The sequence below is a fragment of the Pinus tabuliformis genome, chromosome 5_1, assembly GCF_031772625.1.
Source record: "Pinus tabuliformis cultivar Carrire ecotype Pingquan chromosome 5_1, CPIR1, whole genome shotgun sequence".
NCBI classification, from domain to species: Eukaryota; Viridiplantae; Streptophyta; class Pinopsida; order Pinales; family Pinaceae; genus Pinus; species Pinus tabuliformis.
Genome location: NC_142305.1, coordinates 952941429 through 952961222, shown reverse-complemented (window position 1 = coordinate 952961222; position 19794 = coordinate 952941429). Strand labels below are relative to the sequence as shown.

At 42.4% G+C, this 19794-nt stretch overlaps 1 protein-coding gene across 7 annotated transcripts in view; it reads left to right on the top strand.

Moving 5' to 3' along the window:
* Window positions 1–19794, top strand: part of LOC149167927 (uncharacterized) — a 451255-nt gene that overhangs the window by 154313 nt on the left and 277148 nt on the right. For all 7 annotated transcript variants that reach the window (XM_089433247.1, XM_089433245.1, XM_089433243.1 and 4 more), the window contains one exon: window positions 10772–10838. In XM_089433247.1, coding sequence (XP_089289373.1) covers window positions 10772–10838 — 67 coding nt within the window. The remainder of the gene's footprint in view (window positions 1–10771; window positions 10839–19794) is intronic.

The window sequence follows — 19794 nt, the reverse complement described above, 5'->3', positions numbered from 1 at the left end:
GGTTAGCCGTCTGATCTCTTCTTGATGAAGACTCGCCCACAGTTCCTCCCAATCCGGAAGGCTCGCCCTGCCCAGTAAGCTCTGGACAAATACCTCCCAATCCGTTGAGACTACGTTTAATGTGGTCCTCACCAACATCTCCTCATCCGGCATGGCCCCTATGGAAGTCAGTTGGTCCCAGATCTCTGCCAATCACTCGAGGAAGACATCTATCTGCTCTCCCCTCTGCATCTAGTATGACCTTAGCTGATTTTCTAAAGCATCTTCCTCTACACGAAAGTATGCTGATACAACTTCTTCAGGGCATCCCACATCTCATTTTCGTGCCCTTCTCGGCAATATGTGGTACCACATGATCCTTGACCCCGTCAAGAATGATGCACTTAGCCCTGGCCATTGCCTCCTCGTAATTCTCATTTTCAACCAGGTCAACTGGGATCGCTATCGTTTTCAAGGCGAAGTGTTTGATGCGATACCTGTCTAGAATGGACAAGATCCTAGCCTTCCAGACTACGAAGTTTGAGGCTCCCTCCAGTCTATCCTAATCTCTTAGCCCATTCACTAACATTTCGTTGCTCCTCTTTCAACTCTTTCGAGTCTCTCAACTTCCCGTCTGGAAGTTCTCGATTTGACTCCCTCTAAGCCTTGATTTCCCTTCTGGAAATCCCTTTGCCAATGTCGAGATGCCCCACTCTGATCATTTGTGCAGCTGCACCACTAATCTGGATTTCTTGGCTAGAAATCCTTAGCAGCAACTCCCTCCTCCTTGGTCTTGCCCTGTTAGGTACTGTTCTGACCATAGTACCCCACCAGCTTTGCTCCGCAACTTACCCATAGCCTCCCATGCCCTAGCAATCTAAAGGTTAGAGCCTCTAGGCTCTGCGCAATCCCAACACCAGCAAAATTTGCACCTCCTAGCCACAGCGTCAAACCTTCCTGACAGAGAAAGATGACCGGGCACTGCGTAGGTCAGGTCTGCTACTCTCTGCCTCAACGCTGATCCTCCTACTGGCTCGAATTGATGACGTAGGCACTCTGCGTCACCCCTTCCTTGCTGCTTTCTTCTAGGAATAGCTTCTGTCACTCGGGACAGTTGTTTTCTGCTGCTATTCTCTGCTCGGCTGATGCCTTCAGTTATCCTGTGATCTGCAACCACGCTCTGATACCATGTTGGAATTTCTAGGTCTATCCGTTAGAAATTCTTCCTATACTATCTGATTTGTTTCTTCCTACTTGTTCAGTTACTTAATAAGTTATTTACCATGTAAATACTGAAAATAAATACAAGTATAGTATCAACACATACAGATCATCAACTGAAAGAAACAAGCACACAAGTGACACCGTTGTTTTTGGACTAATGTCCCCGGAAAAACCCAATGCGGGAAAATCGATGCAGCTATTCAGAGGGTTTTATTATTATGCAGTTTTCATAATACAACCTAGGTGCCAGAAATGGCTCACCCAACAGAGAATTCCCTCGGCAGTAGTACCTCTCAGTAGGAGACAGATATTCTGGCTAAATCACTGGATGAATGATCACATAGCAACAATGTAGCTTTTGCTACTCTACGTCACTCTGATAGGGACTGCGTCACCCTATCCAGCTCTCCAGCTCCAATCTGTCCCACGAAAATCTCCCAGCATTGCCTCTAGGGCTTGCATCAGCCTCTCTGGCTTAGCGTAAGCCTATCTGGCCCAGCGTCAGCCTCTCGGGACTCTGCATCAGCCTCTGGAGCCTTTGCATCTCACACGCTGGCCCTTTCTGGCTCTACGCAACTCCTGGTTGCCTCTACGTAGCTCCTCGCTGCCTCTGCGTAGCCTTTCGCTGCCTTTGCGTGGCTTCTAGCTGGCTCTGCGTCAACCTCTCCTGGCTTCTGCGCTGATCCTCCCGGTACTAAATCTACCTCTCTACTATGTATTCACTACCCCTCAGCAAACCCTGCCCCAAAAAATCGAGTTCTTGATCTCTCTTGGTGTGTCCTCCAACTGACCCTCAAGCCTCCTCTTATACTTTCCTCGTTGGTCCATCAACGACCAAGATTAAATCTCTAATCAACGGCTAAGATTAGATTTGGCTTGATCCATGACTTTTGGACCATTCTAACTCGATTCTATATTAATTCACATTAATATTTTATTTTTCCTAAGTTTAGACTTAGGAACTCCATTAAAAATATTAATTATTTTAATATCTCCCAAACTGGTTAGATTCTGCCCAAACCATTTCTGGGTCTTGGAGATCTCATGTGTTATAGCCTCTCCACCAATTTTCATGGCTAGAGCACATCCGATGCTACCCCAAATCAACAATGCTAACAGCCAATCACTAAAAATCCAATGGAAGATCGGAATGATCTCCCCTATCGAAGCCATATCATCCCTAAGGGTGGCTGAACTGTCAAGTACTATGACGCTGCAAGAAGAAATTATGTTGTTAATCCTGCAACACTATGGCCATGATTGACTGGCCAACATGCTCGTATCAGAGCCTCCTGTCTTGTAACTCTCAGCCATAATATATGTGATGATCGAGGTTATGCCCAACCATCCCAAGCGACTCAGCAATGCCAGACCCTATCACTCCATGGTTGACCCAAATCCTGAGCAACAACCTGCCTTGCCATATGATGAAGACCTCCGTGATTCCCCATGTGTCAGTTTGAGAATGAACCAGATCAATGGCTATCCTGATCGTACTCGCTAAGAAATGGAGTGTCCCACCAATCAACTGGATCCCTAGATCCCATAGCCATACTAGAGATCCACAACTCCCAATCCTCACTGCCTGTTGTAGTGACATGCAGCGTGCTATTGGGATTCCTCTGTGCCTTGTCTCTAACCCCTGTATATATCCAATATGTTGAAGAATCTAGGGCAATTAGTAATGATTGGATTCTTCTAGCAATGCTAGCAATTTGTGAAGCACTTTTAATTTTCTTATTAGCTTGATCTTCTTCCTTATTATTAGTGTATGTTCTTTAACTTCATCAAACTGCTACCAGAAACATAAAAAACAAGAACACAAGATATTGGCTCTCTGCCAAGGCAAAACCTCTCTCTCTTAGAGAGGAAAACCCTTTCTCAAATTTCTCTTATTGAAGCTTCTCTTGATCAATGCCAAACCCTAGACCCTTGATAAGATTATCCTCCAAGCACAAGTCTAGTCCTTCCTTATTCTGGCACTTCGTCCTCCTTCTTTCGGCAACTGATGATAGACCTTGTTATGCTAGCTCTAGAAGAGATATTTCTCCTTGATCCTTAGTGGATTCTTTCACATATGAGGAGACCTTTCTCTCTTGCCCAACTGAGCTCTTTCTTGAGATATAGTTGCAGACTTGTTATGACAATAGTGCAGCCCTATTTCTTCGCACATGTGAGGGGATTCCTTGTGAGATTGACCTCTTCCTTCTTTGCTTGGGTGAGCTCCTTCTTCGCTTGAGTGAGAGGCCTTATAGGCCTAATTATCTAGCCCAAACAATGAAGTATGTGTGACTATGATAGAGGGTTGTTATGACAGCAGAGAGACCCTCTCTTTCTCGCACATGTGACTATAATAGGCCCTAGAACAGACTTCCAAGGCTTGGTGTTTCTTCCTCAGTCCCTACACTAGAGGCTCCTTTTCTTCGCTTTCCCTTCACCCTTAACTTGTCTTCTTTCTCGCTGATTTCAGAGGTGATTGTGTCTTATCGTTGGAGAAGTGTACAACCTTTATATATAGAGATTTGTCCCTCCTTGAGGCTGACTTGAAGAATTGAGGCCGACATGACTTTTCCAATTTGGATTAGCTTCTTTGGTGATGTCGTTGCATGGAGAAGACTTGTGAGTTTGCTTGGAGGTATTCTTTTGACTCTAATACAAATATATACATGGTGTAACATGCCCTTAAGGGTCTTCAACATTTCTTTTGACTCTTTGACTTACCTATAGCAGTTTGACATGTGCTAAACCTATTCAATAAGCAAGAAACTCATTGATATAAATAACAAAAAAAATATTTATTTTATTTTATAAATACAAATATCAAAATTACATTTATGAAGACTGAACCTAGTTACACTTTCTTCAACACAATAGATGGGCACCAAGCATCAAGAATCTATCCCGCGTATGGCAAACTGCTCTACTCGTACCAGACTAATGCTGCATGAAGCAGAGACTAATTTTTAAAACACTAATTTTATTATGCAGCAGTGAAATCTGAGTACATTTATGGATGCCCAACTGGAAATCCAAACAGCAAGAAAATATGGCAGATATATTCCATAAGCAATCCTGGAACTCACGCTTCCTGCACTCGTTCTTCTTGCACTCACCTTCCTGCACTGACGCATTCCTGCACTCACGCATTTCTACACTCATGTTCCTGCACTGGGAATAACTCAGCCTCTTTCTACTCCCTCTCCGGTTCTAGGTCCTCCGAATCACTATCTGTGCTCCTCACTAACACTGCGTCCCTCTTTGACTCGAACTCTACTACTGCTAGCTTGATCTGCACAAGGAACTGCTGCTCAAGTGTGCTCTCCAAGTGCCCATCGACTTCTTCTTATAATCCTCTATTGGGATTCCAACGACCAAGATTAAATCTTAATCGATGGCTAGGATCATCTTGAAGTCGATTCGTGTGAGTTTCTAGAACACTCACACCTTTACTTAATTAATTATGATTAATTAACCATATTCTCTAAGTTTATACTTAGGAAATATTAAAAAAACTAGTTAATAATCTAATTAAGTCATTTCTAGGCGAAATTTCCAGAAATGGTTTCTCAGTTTTGGAGATCTCATGTATTCTAGCCTCTCCACAAAATTTTGTGGCTAGAACACATTTGATGCTACGAAAACTAACACTCCCTCTTAGCGAGGAATGTGTTCTAGTACTCTACTGCACATCCTGTGACAACACCCTGTCTCTGTATCATCTCCTGTCACGTTGCTGATGTCTAGCATTGTTGCCTACCAACAACTGCGCAACTTTGATATACGCCACATCTGTGTTGCCATTGACTCTGCTGAACTGCTGCCAACATCGCAACTCGCTCTCATTTGTTATTGCTGCAACTGCAAAGCATCCTAAATACTAAATCATCTGTGATCAGTATGATGCATCTGTCTCCCGAGTCTCTGGCTGCTGCTAGTATCTGCATTGTCACTGAAGAATCTGCGTTGTTGCTGACTCTGCACTGTGCCAACTGCACTGCTGCCAACTCTGTATTGCGCTCCCCAACATCTGACTGCTACTAGTCTCTAAAACTATCTCTCTGGCATCTGACTACATCAACTATCACCGATCCATCCTGCTACTATATACGGTGGGCCCTCGTAGCCAGATAATGATCCATGAGGTGGACTCCTCAAGCATCTTGTCCATCTGTAGCGCTTTGGGGCTACAACACCAAATCTCCCCATGTCACTCCTGGAGGTATGTCAGCAAACATGGCGAAGTGTTCCTCCAGCTTGGAGGACAACCTATCAATCTCCGCTGATGCTGCCTGCTGGTCTTGCTTCTCCTCCTTTTCCTTCTTCCTAAGAGGACACTGGGTACTGGAGTGACTGAGCTCACCACATCTGAAGCACTTGACCTTCAACATGTCCTCCTTCTTTCTCTGCTCCCCCTGGCAACTCGCATTGTCCTCCTGCACTTGAAACTGGACTGCGAAGTTCTACGCTAGGAATCTTCTGGCTGGAACTTCACTTGCATACTGCAACTGGGCAATTCATACTGCCTGTGTCACTGCATCTATCTCTGCAACTGTTTCTTGAGTACTGACTGCAACTAGATTTGCAATTGCTGTCTAAATTATTGATAGCGCCTGCTGACACTGAATCTGCTACTAAGACACTGTGGGCCCCTGTAGTGAGGTGATGGTCCTGTTGCAACAATCTGGAACTGATATGACTGATATCCTTGTTGCCACTGTGCTGGACCCTGTCCATCTGGGACACTGGAGTCTCATACTCCTACACCTGGATCAGGTGCCCCACTATCTCCTATCGAGCTTAGTCCCAAGCTGGGATCCTTCCTTTCTTTGCAACTCACACTTCCTTCGACACCTGTCTCCTACAACTGGAAGTCGATCTACTTCCCATATCTACATTGTGGCTAACTCGTACGACCTCCTCTAGAAATCTCGTACGACCATCCCTGCAGAGTTACAAAAGTTGGAAACTCAAAATTGGAGAAAATAAACCCGAAAATCTCCCTTTCCCGCTACTCGGTTGTTGGATCTCTTGCTCGCACTCCCTTCCAGAGTGAGAATATTTGTTCACAACTACTGTCAATCTGCCTGGAAAAATCAGGTCTCTAAAGCTCGAGACCTCCTGAGAGAAATTTTCCCTCTGTGTGTGGTCTTCTTCTAGCTCTGCATTAGCAAATTGCTACAAAAACTACTGCGTCCAGCTAGAGATTTTCTTTGCAAAAATATTGGGTTGCTCCCTTTGCCTTTGGAATCCCTTGATCTGGAGAGATCGATTTTTTGTCCCTCTCTCAGAAAAAATCGAATCTCCTCAAGGAATTTGGCCTCTTGGCAAAGTGACTGCGCTGTCGTCTAGGGTTTCGATCTGCTGCCCACACTAAACAACGAAACTACTCCTTTCTTTGCTATTGATCTCTCTGGCTGATCATCTGTGCTTTGATACCATGTGAAAATTCGGCTAACCCAGAATCCTGTTGCAGCAACTGGAAATTATTCTCCTAATTGTTATTTTAATTAACGATTTATTTACCGTTTCCTACAAAAAATACTGAATAACTCACACTGTAACCTACACAAATAAAATTGCGGAAGAATAAACACTGGAAGAAATTCTAGCACACACATAAAGTAACACAGTTAGTTTTGGACAATTGTCCCCAGAAAAACCCAAATTGGGAAAATCAGTGCAGTAGTGAGGGTTTTATTTTATTATGCAGCAGTGAAATCTGAGTACATCTATGGATGCCCAACTGGAAATCCAAACAACAAGAAAATATGGCAGAGATATTCCCTAAGTAACCCTGGAACTTGCGCTTCCTGCACTTGCACGTTCCTGCACTGGTGCGTTCCTGCCTCTTGCTACTGTCTCTCTTGATCTAGAAATCTTCCTCCAGATCACTGCCCCTGCCCCTCACTGACACTGCGCCCCTCTCTGGCTCGAACTCTACTACTATTAGCTCGATTTGCATAAGGAACTGTTGTTCAAGTGTGCTCTCCAAGTGCCCATTGACTTCTTCTTAAAATCCCCTGTTGGGACTCCAATGACTATGATTAAATCTTAATCGATGGCTAGGATCATCTTGAAGCCGATTTGTGTGAGTTTCTAGAACATTCACACCTTTACTTAATTAATTATGATTAATTAACCATATTTCCTAAGTTTAGACTTAAGAAATATGAAAAGAACTAGTTAATAATCTAATTAAGTCATTTTTAGGTGGAATTTTCAGAAACGATTCCTGGGTTTTGGAGATCTCATGTATTATAGCCTTTCCACAAGATTTCGTGGCTAGAACACATTCGATGCTACAAAAACTAACATATTTTTTCCTTCAACCTTGTTTCTTTGATTTTGCACAATGACCATAGTTCATTGAATGGAGTAGCTTCCTTCTTCCCATAGATGCTTGATGTGAAGTTGCCCCATTCCTCTAGTAGTGCATTGAGCACTATGGTAGTCATTTCCTTGTCAGACATTATTTCTCCCAACTCTTGGAGTTGGTCTCTTATTTCTGACACCCTCATAAAGTACGAGGCTGTTCCTTCTTCTTTTGATATCTTCATATTGTAGAGCTTGAGCTTCTTCTTTCAGTGGTTCAACAATTAAATCTTTAACATGACCAACAACTTCATCTTCTATGAGGATCAAATCTATCCTCTTCTTCCATGCAAGAAAGTTTGACGACCCAACCAATTTGTTTCTCTCCTTGCAATATGAAGCCATTTTGACATATTCAAATATAGATATAGAAATACTTACTTGTCAAGTGAAGATACTCCTAGATGATGAAATCTTCAACTTGATGCCTTCTTGATTTTGATGATGACGTAGATAATAGAAAATGCCTTCTTGGTGAAGATGTCTTTCTTCAAAAGTGATCCTTGGCTGAATGGGAGATCACATTGATTCCTTGATGATGATGACGACGCTGTTTCCCGCTTTTCTTCCTTCAAGACAACGCTAGTTAAATTTTCACAACCTCAAATTTTGGCCCTTTTTCAGAATTTCGGCTTGTTGTAGCAGTTATGCAATTTCAGCCTTTTCTGCAATAACCATAGTTCACATGTGTGGCTAGAAGATGGAAAAATATGCCTCCTTTCTACTAACCATAGTTCACATGTGTGGCTAGAAGATGGAAAAATGTGCCTCCTTTCTACTTTGATTGACTTGACTTCTTTTTCTTCTTATTTCGGCTTGCAAAGGAGACCTTTCTTGGCATAGAACTTGATCCTTGATGGTGGCTGCAATTCGATACTTGCTGCTGCAGAAGGATGTCTTAATACTTCACACATGTGGAGAATATAGCCCAGAAAAACAGACCCAAAAGTGCTTCACTCTTCCTTCCTCATGATAATGATTGTAGAATGTGTGAGTTTCCTAAGAACGCTTCAAGTGTGGAACCCTTCTTTGGATGAGCTAGGGTTTTGAGGTCTTCTTTGATGCTCTTAATTATACCCGTTCAATATGATGAGAGGGTTAGTCCTTCTCGATGATTGATGCTCTTGATGTTTCCAAGATGATCTCTATATACTTCGACCCTAGAGTATCCTTCTTCTTGTTGCCCTTCTTGATGTAATCATCTTAGCTCTGATACCATGTTGAGAAATCTAGGGGGCAACAAGTGTAGGTGATTTCTCTTACTTTGATAACTGCTTGTGATGTATCTTGACTTGATTAACTTATTATTTTCTTATTATTATTAGTGTTTTCCATCATCAAACAACTACCAAATCATTAAGAACATTGAGACAATAGGGCACAAGATATAGGCGATCAACCAGGGCCAAAACTCTCCAACTAAGAGGAAAACCCACCAGAATCCTTCTCTTTTTTTAGAATTTCAATTGACAAATTCCAGACCTATGACCCTTGACCATGACCCTCCAAGACCAAGTCATCCTTCCTTCTTGATGAGCTTTCCTTACACAACTTCCAACAACGAACTTCGACCTTCCAGCAACTTATCCAACAACTTCGACCCCACCAAAAATTTCTGAAACTTTGACGTAGCAGCATCAACAACTTCGACCTAGCAGCTTCACAACTTCGACCTAACAACTTCACAGCGTCAATCTAGAGGCAACTTCACAACTTCGACCTTGCAACTTCACAACTTTGACCTTGCAGCTTCGCAGCTTCAATGCAACTTCAGAATTTCGTCTAGCCTAGAAACTGTAGAAACCCTAATGAAAGAGAGAGAGAGAGGCCCAAAAACTTCGATCTTGATCTTCTTCTTCTTCTTCGTCCTTTTTCAGCTTCTATCGTGAGGAGATCGAACTTGCTTGAGTGAGTGTCCAAATGAGGTCAAATCCTTATTTATAGGCTTGTGAGGGGTACAAATTGCTATCTTGAGGCCGACTTGTCCCTTCATGTAGGCTGACTTGATCTTTGTGCCATGACAAGGTCTTGGAGGGTGTTTTGACTCTATTTTGACTCAATAAATTTTTCTTTACAATATGTAACATGCCCAAATGGGTCTTCAATAAATGACAATGACTCAATTGACTTTATGGCAAACCTAGAAGCACTCAATGGGTGCTTGGCCTAAAAATAAATTTCACTTGAGCATGAAACCCATGCCTCAAGAATACAAATAATAAATTTATTTTTCTCTTTTCATTAAATACACAAAATCACGATTAGATATTCCATTATGAAGACCAAACCTAGTTACATATTTCAATAGTAAGAGCTCAAACTTATTGCTAATAATGGTTGATCAGAAGTAACGTATTGAAGGTTTGTCATATTGTTTTTTTGGATATTAATTTTATTGTGGGGTATTTTAAATGTATTCTTCGTGAATGGTCATCATTCCTTATTTCTAGAGGTGATTCTTATCATTCATGTTTTATCATTGTAGTTTCTTCACATCATGGTGACAACATTTTTCCTTCCAACACTTTTTATTGTTTTTGAGTTTCTACATAATCACTTTGCCAATTATGGTTTGTACTAGTGTTCAAAGGGGACACATGATCCAGATGTGTACCATATATGAAAAGCTTTATGAAAGGTTTATAACATTGAAAGCAAATTCAACGATTTAAGGATACAGTGCTCGATTATAATAAGAAAAGAACTAACATGAGCATTTTGAAATCTTTATGTTTGGTGTGTTTTTTCAACATACTCTGAAAACGTGAAAATGACTTCCTCTTCTTAACTGTGAGGATCTGAATGTACCTGCTTTTAATTCATGAAACATGATGGGCTTACTTGAATATTTATCCTTTAATAACCTTTGTTGGGATGATCTTGTTAATCAATTAACGACATCATGTCCTAGTGCTAAAGTTAATGTGGTTACAATACACTATTACTGTCTATGATTCTTGCAAACTACCATGACTATCGTCATACCCTAAACTTTTCTGTACTGAAAATGTCTTCATAATCAATATTCATAAATTCCATGTCCCAAGTGTTTTTCATGAAATGAAATGAAAGGATATTTGGTTATATGCTTCTCAGTTTGTAATTGTTAGTAAAGAAAGAATAACCTCCAAAATATGCTTATGATGAGACTTTTGATACAACTTTTTTTTGTACTCTGCATTGTCTATGTGTACAGATTTGTTCCAAACTTAGCTATCAGTAAAATTATTTCCAGGGAGAGCAACAAAGTGCGCCTTCTTCAGGTATTTTTCACCATTTGAGAAACCTAGGAAGTGCTTTTGCCGATTGAGTTGCTCATAGGAACATGTTTCTAAGATTTTGATGGGACTCAATCTAGTGAATTTTGTGAATGCATATTGTATTTGTCCTTTCTAATATGTATTTTATCCTTATCTCTTTTGGGCGATTTAGTCTAAATTGATTGCTCAGCCATTTTATTGTTTTTGAGAGATGGTCAAAATTGATCAGTCTCTCATCGTTTTGTACTCTATGTATACCTTAAAACACACGAGTGTACAACATATGCATAGTTTCGACAACTCCTCTTCAAGTTGTAAATGTTCCCTCTCACGTTGTTCTTGTGTTTGAGTATCTTTGATTTTTTTTGGTGGTATTGTGCATGTATGTTTATTGGACCTAACACCATAAGGATTCTGTAATATCCCCAATTTTGTGAGAATGAGAATTTTGCCCAATTTTGGTAATATTAATTAAAAGGGGCAAATAGTATTTTGGAGAAAGGTGACAAGTATTATCTTATTGCAGATTGGCAGAAAATTATTATTTTATTGAAATGGTGGAAAAAGTAACTAAGTGGAAAATGACCCCCACAAATAAAATAATATTAAAAAGAGTCTAGAAGGATGGAGATAAAATATAACAGGAAGGACTCATTTTGTGGATCATCTTTTGGCTATTACGCTTCATATTTCATCTTCTCTTGGACATTTTTAGCACAAGGGCCAAAGCGCTGTTTAGCACCAGGAATTCCAAGTGGAGTTCCACCTTCCTTTCGGAGAACTTCGAGTGTCTCCCTAGAGTGGCAATTTGGGGAGCTCAATTTAGAGCTTCCAATGGACATTATTGTAGGAGTTTATTCAGTAGTGCGTTTTTCTAGTGCGCATAGGTATTTTTTTGGAGAACATTGTGGGAGCAAGAGTGGGTTAGTGGCTCCGAGATTTTGCAGGGAATTTCCTTATTATTAGACTGGAGTTTGGACATTGATTTGCCAAGCTGGATTGGAGGCTATTACCTGGGTCAATTTTTCTATCTTTTGGCAAGGGCGCAAAAGCTATTGACCAAGTGTTGCGTAGGGGTTTAGAGAAGTGGAGTTGGGAGAGATAAGGGCTGGAGATAGGAAGTATTTCTTAGTGGAGAATTTAGTCAGAGGTGGGAGAAATTTCTCGTGGTAGATTTGGGCATAATTCAATAGTATCAAAACTGTGGAGTGTTTTTTGGCCAGATTGGGCAATTCACACTTGTTGGGGGTCACCGAGGGTCGGTGGATTCAATGCAAACCTTTTTTGGGTTTATTGAGAGGAGTCTCTGGCTAATTTTACAGAATTTTCTGGGCGATATTCAGGTATGAAATCCTCATTCTTATAGCAGGGCGTATTATCAATTAGTTGGTAAATTTGCATCACTTTGTGGGTTCAGTTTTGGCTTGGAGTTGGGCCAAACCATTTATGGGTATTTTTGGGTATGAGGAGTGGAGCCTGTGGCTGCAATTTCAGGGTGATCCAGGGATTCTCCAGAGTAGAATCTTTAGTCCCATTCTAGCAGCAGCAACAATAATTTCTTGAGTAGTGCATAGTACCAGTTTGGGCCAATATTTCCTCCAGATCAGAGTTATCTCACTTGGGTTTTGCATAGCTTGCAGTAACAAGTCTAGGTTCCATTTTTCTTACTCATTGTACTCATCATTCTCGAGATTAATAAAATGGCTCAGTTGTTTTGCTTTATTTTCTTGGTATTTTGATATGCATGTGCGATATCTGTTCATGGTTGTTGTTCCTTTACATGTTTTTGTTATTCGCTGTAAATTTTCAATTTGGAATATTACAGTGGTATCAAAACCATTATCTTGGCCAATTGTGGGCCTTAAGCCAAGTGATGACAAGACCAAAATAGAACGCTAAGAAATCATGGGATCCAAAGTAAGGTTAAAATCAAACATGTAAGTAATCTTGAATGAGGTGATTAGGATGCAACAAATCATGATTGATGTGGGGGAGCAACTAATTCATACCACAATTGGGAATGAAGACCATTCTCAATTATACAACAAATCCACTATGCCCAAAATTATGGATAAGCATCAAGCTGGCAAGACATGATTGCAACTGATGTGGAGTTATTGGTAGCAAATTGGAGGGCATACTAATCATTGGGACATGACATTTAGATGTTTCTCTCCTTTTGGGAATTCTGTGAACTAAGAGACATGTACAAATCAGTGGGAATTCCGTGTAATTATGCAGAGATGATGAGAAGGATCAAGGCAGAAGATGAAAAAGTAGTTGAAGGGGCCATGGTTGGCAAGGAGACAATTGAGCATACACCCGTTGATGAGATGCCGACAGTGGATGAGGTACCCAGTGTTGTGACTGAGTGTTCAGGTGATAGTAGCGCACCACAGGTTGATGAGGTGCCGGGATACATCTCCACTGTTGATGAGGAGCCGATAAGTACAGAGGCATCCAAATCTATGACAGAGTTTTTGGAAGACAGTGACCTACAACTGACGGTGAGGGTGTTTTATATGATGGGTTGTTGGTGTAGGAGCAGTTGGAGGCTCAAGTTGAGGTTGTGATGGAGGAGGATGCGCAGGCTTCCTTGGGGCTAGATATTGATGAGGGGCAGCACGGAGAGCACACGTTGGGATTTCAGTACAGTTCACTTTAGAGGCACGTTGATGGGGCCCTCAACGTTATTATCTCACCCTTATGCATTGGATTGAGAGAGGCAGAGTTGTCGAGACAGATCATAGGGGATGACCAAGTCAGCAAGGGCCAGTGGCTTGAGTTGAGTATGGCACAACGTCAACATGGAGGGCTTGTCTTGTACACAAGAGATTGTACATTTGATCCCTCCTTTGGGATTGAATGGCGAGAGGTACTGAGCTGGTACCCGATGGAGCAGGTTAGGCGGTTGGGTACATCCATGGCCGCATTTCAGCAAAGGTCGTGGATTACTAGAGGAGTACGAGGGCCAGATTGTTGTTGGGATCTAGGTGGGATTCCCCATCACAACATGGGCTTGGTTAGTGATGGTATTAGCAGTGCGATGGATCCGGTGACTGAGTGCCCACACACTTTCAACTCTCCATCAGCACTAGTGTCGAGTTGGATTGATAGGGGGGTAGGAAGAATCCATGGGTTTTCTGGGGATGTTGGGCATACATGGGATTCTGGGATGATCAACATGCTCTAGCAGGGGTTGGTCGGAGGAGGTGCCATCAGTTAGGGCATTGTATGGAGACAATGCTCTCTTATTGGCATATTGGACACAAGAGCTACTGAGGCTAGGTACAGTAGTATCATTTCCGTTGGCATGTAGTGGATTCACTAGTATAGTGGCAGATGCATGGACGCATGTGGGATGGCCGAGGATGCAGGGTGGTGCGACAGTTGGCGTAGGTGTTCGGTGGTGCGCAGAGTCGTGCCACATAGTTCAGTGTTTTGTCGAGGAGCTCAAAGGTTTACAGAGGAGTGTCGTGTTGTGCAGGCTTACACTGTGGAGTAGGAGGAGCAATTCACATCACCTCGAGGTTTTGCATAGAGTGATAGCTACTTCATCACGAGAGGGATACCAGATATTTCGAGATGTTATGGCGACTGGAAGTGGTGTCTAGTAGTCCAGAGAGGTGTGCAACTGGGTGAATTCGTGTTCCAAGGGGCACGAAGATACATGTTCTTATGCAGGGGAGCGTAGGGATGCTTGGCCGTATGTAGTGATGTGTGATGCTTCCCATTGGGATTTTGGAGCATTACCACCAGGGAGACCGCTTGACAGAGACACCAAGCATGCCATTGGGTATCGATCACTCAAGATTGATGAGGACACGAATGAGCATCATTTGATGATATCGATAGGGACTCGCACGCCTCTCTCACCTCTACATTATTTGCAGGTACAAGTTGGATGTTGTCCCTTGACACCTTCATCACGAGTAGTAGGACACGAGAGGCTCACTTGAGACAGTTAGTTGGGACACAAAGTATCCAGGGAGAGACTTCTCAGTGGTGGCATTTGGTCAGGGCACGAGCTGATGGGTGCAGGCTTAGGGAGGTGATCATGAGGGAGCTGCAAGGTGCACTATCGACAAGACATCCCAAGGTGATATGTGAGCATGAGGTACAGGGGATGGTAGTCCTCATTGGCAGGAGGATGCCTACACTCTAGGCAGTATCCATGTACATCATCAGGAATTGGGATAGTAAGTTTCGCCGTGGTGTTGCATGAAACGCTCCCCCCCAAGGATCCAAACCAGGAATCGTGTCCCGTACGGATCTGTGGGGGATCCACTGTCGGATCTGCAGTTCGGAATTTCAGAACCGCAGATCGGGCCGGCGAAGACAGTTCCTGGAAATTTGGAATTGTGCAGGCATGATCTGAAGTTCTGGATTTCTGAACCGCGGATCCGACGACAGATCCTCCTTGGATCTGCGGTAGATCGGGCACGGATCTGTACGGATCTCAAGCGGATGCGAAAGGAGACGAGCAGTTCCATAGGGTTCTAAATATATTTTTTTAAATTTTTTCTTTGACTTAAAGTTGGGTTGGGGCTTCTCGGACACTCCCAAGGTGCTCCCTTGATGCTCTCTCATGGTAATGTTAAATTCTTAAAGTAAAAGTGACATTCTCCTTTATTTTTCATTTTCATCCTTTAACTTAAATTTTTAACATTACCATGAAATGACTTAGGATGTTTGAGAGTGGTTCCAGCCTCATCGGACTTCATATGGAGAAAATAGAACTTCATATCCTTTTCAAAATTCAACAGACTTAATAGTTTTTAGGAATTCAAGATCAATGGGATTGTGGCATTTCATTACATTATATCATGTATGAGAGTATGTGATTAGCATTTAATCAAGAGCACCAAGCCCTATATGTACCCTAGTGTTGGTGGTGTTAATTGTGTTAGTGTCCGTCTTTCCAGCCTTCCTCCAGTGATCAAATATGCTCTTACAAAGTGTTCTCAGAGTGTCAAGGTCAAATTTTGTCATTTCAGTGAGTCTTCAAGCAAAATTTGGTCACTAGGCATTAGGCCTAGGGTTTGCCCAAATGTCAGTCCATGTCATCATTCAGCTGAGCCTATCATCATTCAGAGGGTTTTCATTATCATGTCAGTGTCGAATGAGTCATTTTACACCTTATTCATGCTTCAGTTGTGCCTAGGCAAGGTCATTTTCCTCTCCTAGGGTTTTAAAGCCAATTTCCCTTGGACGGTCAAGTTATCAGCAAAACTTGTATCCAGATGTTCATACACCTTCCCCTATCCTTAAAATACCCTATCAGATGCTTCCCATCACTGAGATCCCCCAAAATCCTCATTTTTGCACAAACCCTAGTTTCTAGTTACAACTTGGCAATTTTCTAGGTTTGGCCTGTGTTTTGCCCTTTTGGACACCTTCCCCTCATTCAATCTCTGAGATTCCACTTTCCCCTACTTCCTAACATCCCTCCCTACTTCCAAAAATTTCCCCAAGAATTTAGAAGCCCCCTATCCCCTTCATTTCGCTCTATTTCGACAAAATCCCTTGTTTCACACATCGGGACAAGTTGCACTCAAATGATGTTTCAGAGCAATAAAAGATGAATTTTGGAAAACTGAGAGAGGTTTTTGTCCACAACATGCCAAGGAAGAAAAACCACCTTCACTTTTTGCACAGGTGTCATGGTTTGAGAGAAATGTCAAGAATACCGTTGCCTCAGGAGAATCAAAGACACCTCTGAAGTGACCTTGGGAAAATCAAGTTTTCTCCTAGCTTGGTTGGCCAAATGATTTTCTTGATGGGTAAAATGATAACTAGACACAAAGAGATTTCCAATGAGCTATCATGGGCTCAATTTGGGGTTGAGGAAGGCATTCAAAAGTTGTCTGCAACAACACTCTTCCTTGAGGCAGCCTCATTTGGCACTTTTTGACCAGTCTTGGGAGATTTGATTTTTGACAAGTCAAATCAACTCCAAATTGAAAAATTCCAATTGGGTTGGAAAGTAGACTCAAAGACCTTTCCAACGAGCTATTGTGCGCCCAATTCCGACACCGGGAAGGCCTCCTGAAAAAGCGCGACCCGTTGGGTGGTGCACGACCCGTTGAGAGCTCTTCTGCAGTTCAAAAAATCAACGTGCGCGACCCATTGGGAGGGGCGCGACCCGTTGGGGATTTCTCCACAGAAATTTGCCAGTAAGCTACCAAATGACCACAAATCTCTTCAAAGTTGCAGGTAGGCCTCTGATCATCAAAGTATTTTGCTTGATAGAGAAAAATGAGCATGGGAAATGTGTTTTAATGCCATCAAGTTGAAATGAGAAGTTCATGTATATTTGCTTTAAGAATGTCAAAATGCAAGTAGAGATAGGGTTTTGTTTTGTTGCTCTCAAGGTTATCCCTTTCACCCCCTGAGGTCATTCATGAGGAGGGAGGGCCATCTCAGCAACCTTATGCTCCCGGTACTCGACATGTTAGCTCCACTCCTTTGGTCACTTATCAGAAAGGCCCAAGGGCCTTATTTGCAACAGCTAGGCGAGTACTATCTCCACATCAGGTGGAAGGGGTCTCGCCTTCATCTTCAGCTCAACGAATGTTATCTCCACATTAGGTGGAAGGGGCCTCGCTTTCTTCACCAGCACAGGTACTACAGAGGGGCAAAGAGCCCATGATTCATGAGGATCCGGTGATTGATCTTGAGGTCAGTTCTCCTAGCCAAGAGGCGAAGGAGATCATTCAGCATCTCAGGGCTGAAAATGATGTTTTACAGAGGAGACTTGAGGGTGCTCAATGGACTATTACTTACCTGGAGCAGCGGAACAAACAATTGGAGGATGAGAAAGTGCTTGATGAGCTATGGAGGATTTGTAGCGACCGAGTCTTGAACCGTAGAAGACCCGGTGATCCATTGCCTGCTGATCGAGAGTCAATGCTCATTCAGGAGAATGCTCACTTGGAGAGGCTGTTGGCTAAGGCCAACCAAGAGAAAAGGCTGCTGAGAAACATGAAGAATCACTATTGGGCAAGAATGCATGTATGCAAGGCCAAAATGAAAATGTTCCAAAGGAGGTTATCCGAGGCTCTTAAGCGGAGGAAGAAAACCAATCCACTCCGTATCTTGGCTGAGGCATCCCTCAAAGATCATGGCACTCACTAGCATCAGCTACAGCACAAATCCCAAAATTTTTTGAGAATTTTGGGTAATTTTGGAATTTTTTGGAAATTTACAGGTTTTGGCTTCTCAACAGGTCTCACCCCCGGTGAGACCCTTTGTCATCGTAGCTCCGTTTTGCAAAAACTCAACATTTCTAGATTTGTCATGCAAAGTTACACATGCCTATGGATGGACTTGAGTTTTTATGGAGTTTTGGGCCTCCAAAAGGTCAAAATATAGGCAAAATTTGACTTTCTGCCCCTTTTTTGAGTTGCAGAAGCAGTCTTGGGAGAATTGAGTTTTGACTGGGCAAATGACCTCCAACTTCAAAAATTCCGGTTGGGTTGGAAAGTAGACTCGCAGACCTTTCCAACGAGCTATCCTGCACCTAATTCTGATACCGGGAAGGCCTCCAAACAGAGTTCCAAAGTGCGTGACCCGTTGAGGAAATGTGCGCGACCTGTTGAGGAAACTTTGCCTGATTTGACCAGTTCAGCCCAGAAAACGCAGTTTGGCTCCAGTTTGACTTTTTGAGGTGGATGGTGGTCCTCTTGGATGTAATTGTGACACTTTTTGGATATTTTTACTCTTGTTTAACTCTTCTAGAAGATTCTTGCATGTAAAGGGTAAAAATTGAATGTATGAACTGGTTTCCAAGTTTATAGAGGCAAGTTGTTTTGACTGCCTATTTTCTAGTGCTTAGTTTAGAAGTGGTTCAAACAGCTCCTTGGATAGTGAGCTCGACCCCTAGAGGCAAGGGAAGAGGTTGGCTTGCCTATATTATGTATTTTCTTAATCATTTTCAGGGGTTGGAAGGTTGGACTCTTGAGGGAGAAGCTATCATTGTATATTTCACTTGTATCTCTGCAATTTTTGGCTAAGGAAGACCAGGGTTTTGCAGTCCTCTTTGGGATTCTTGTGGATTCATGTGTTGATGATGTGTTTCTCAATGTTCTTGTAAGTGTGTTTATGTGAATCATTTCCTTTCCTTTACTGCTGCACATTAAACAAATGAAGTGTTAAAGTAAGAATTCATGCTTTCCATGCTCTGCTTTTAAATTTGTTTAATTTCTATGTTTTCTACTGTTTAAGGAGAATTCAAAGTATTATTTGCTCTCCTTAGCTCCTCACCGGTCTTTTCCATCCACTCACCTCAATCAAAGGCATCAATACGGTCTCCTACCTCGCCCCAAAGAACCCCCTGCAGAAACTGTGTCAAATCCCCGCACCCAAAATTGCAATTCCTCAAAATTGCCACCAAAAACCCAAAAAACCCCCAAATCAACCTTTCTAATCAGTTTACTAGCCTAATATCAGTGTTACCTTGTTGGTCATCTCATCCCATTGAAGATCTACCGAGATTGACCGGAGAGAGCCTTCTCCTGCCCCGTAGGGCTAGCTACGACGCTGAATGGTTTGATGTAGCCTTGAGGTTTACCTTTCTCAGCCTGAGGTGAAATTTCAAGCGCTAACATACTGGCGACCATACTGGGGAGAACAAACTAATCGTTTTCTCATTGACGTGTTATTTCATAAGTCTTAGACGGAGCCTGAAGTTACGCCAGGTAGCCTTCGAAAACGCTCTTGTTTTACATCAGCGTTAGTAGATAAATGCTGCTTCAGTCAATCTCCGTGAGCTTGTGAACGTAGCGCTTCATTGACACTTCACCCCAGTATATGTATCAAGTCCAGATCTGATTGTTGATGGTGGACGACGATCAGGCACTTGAAAGGCTGAAATCATTCACTTGGCGACTCTAAATCAGTTTTGAGATTAGATCCAAAGACTCCACTGGAGGATGATCCCGACCAGCAGAAACATGAA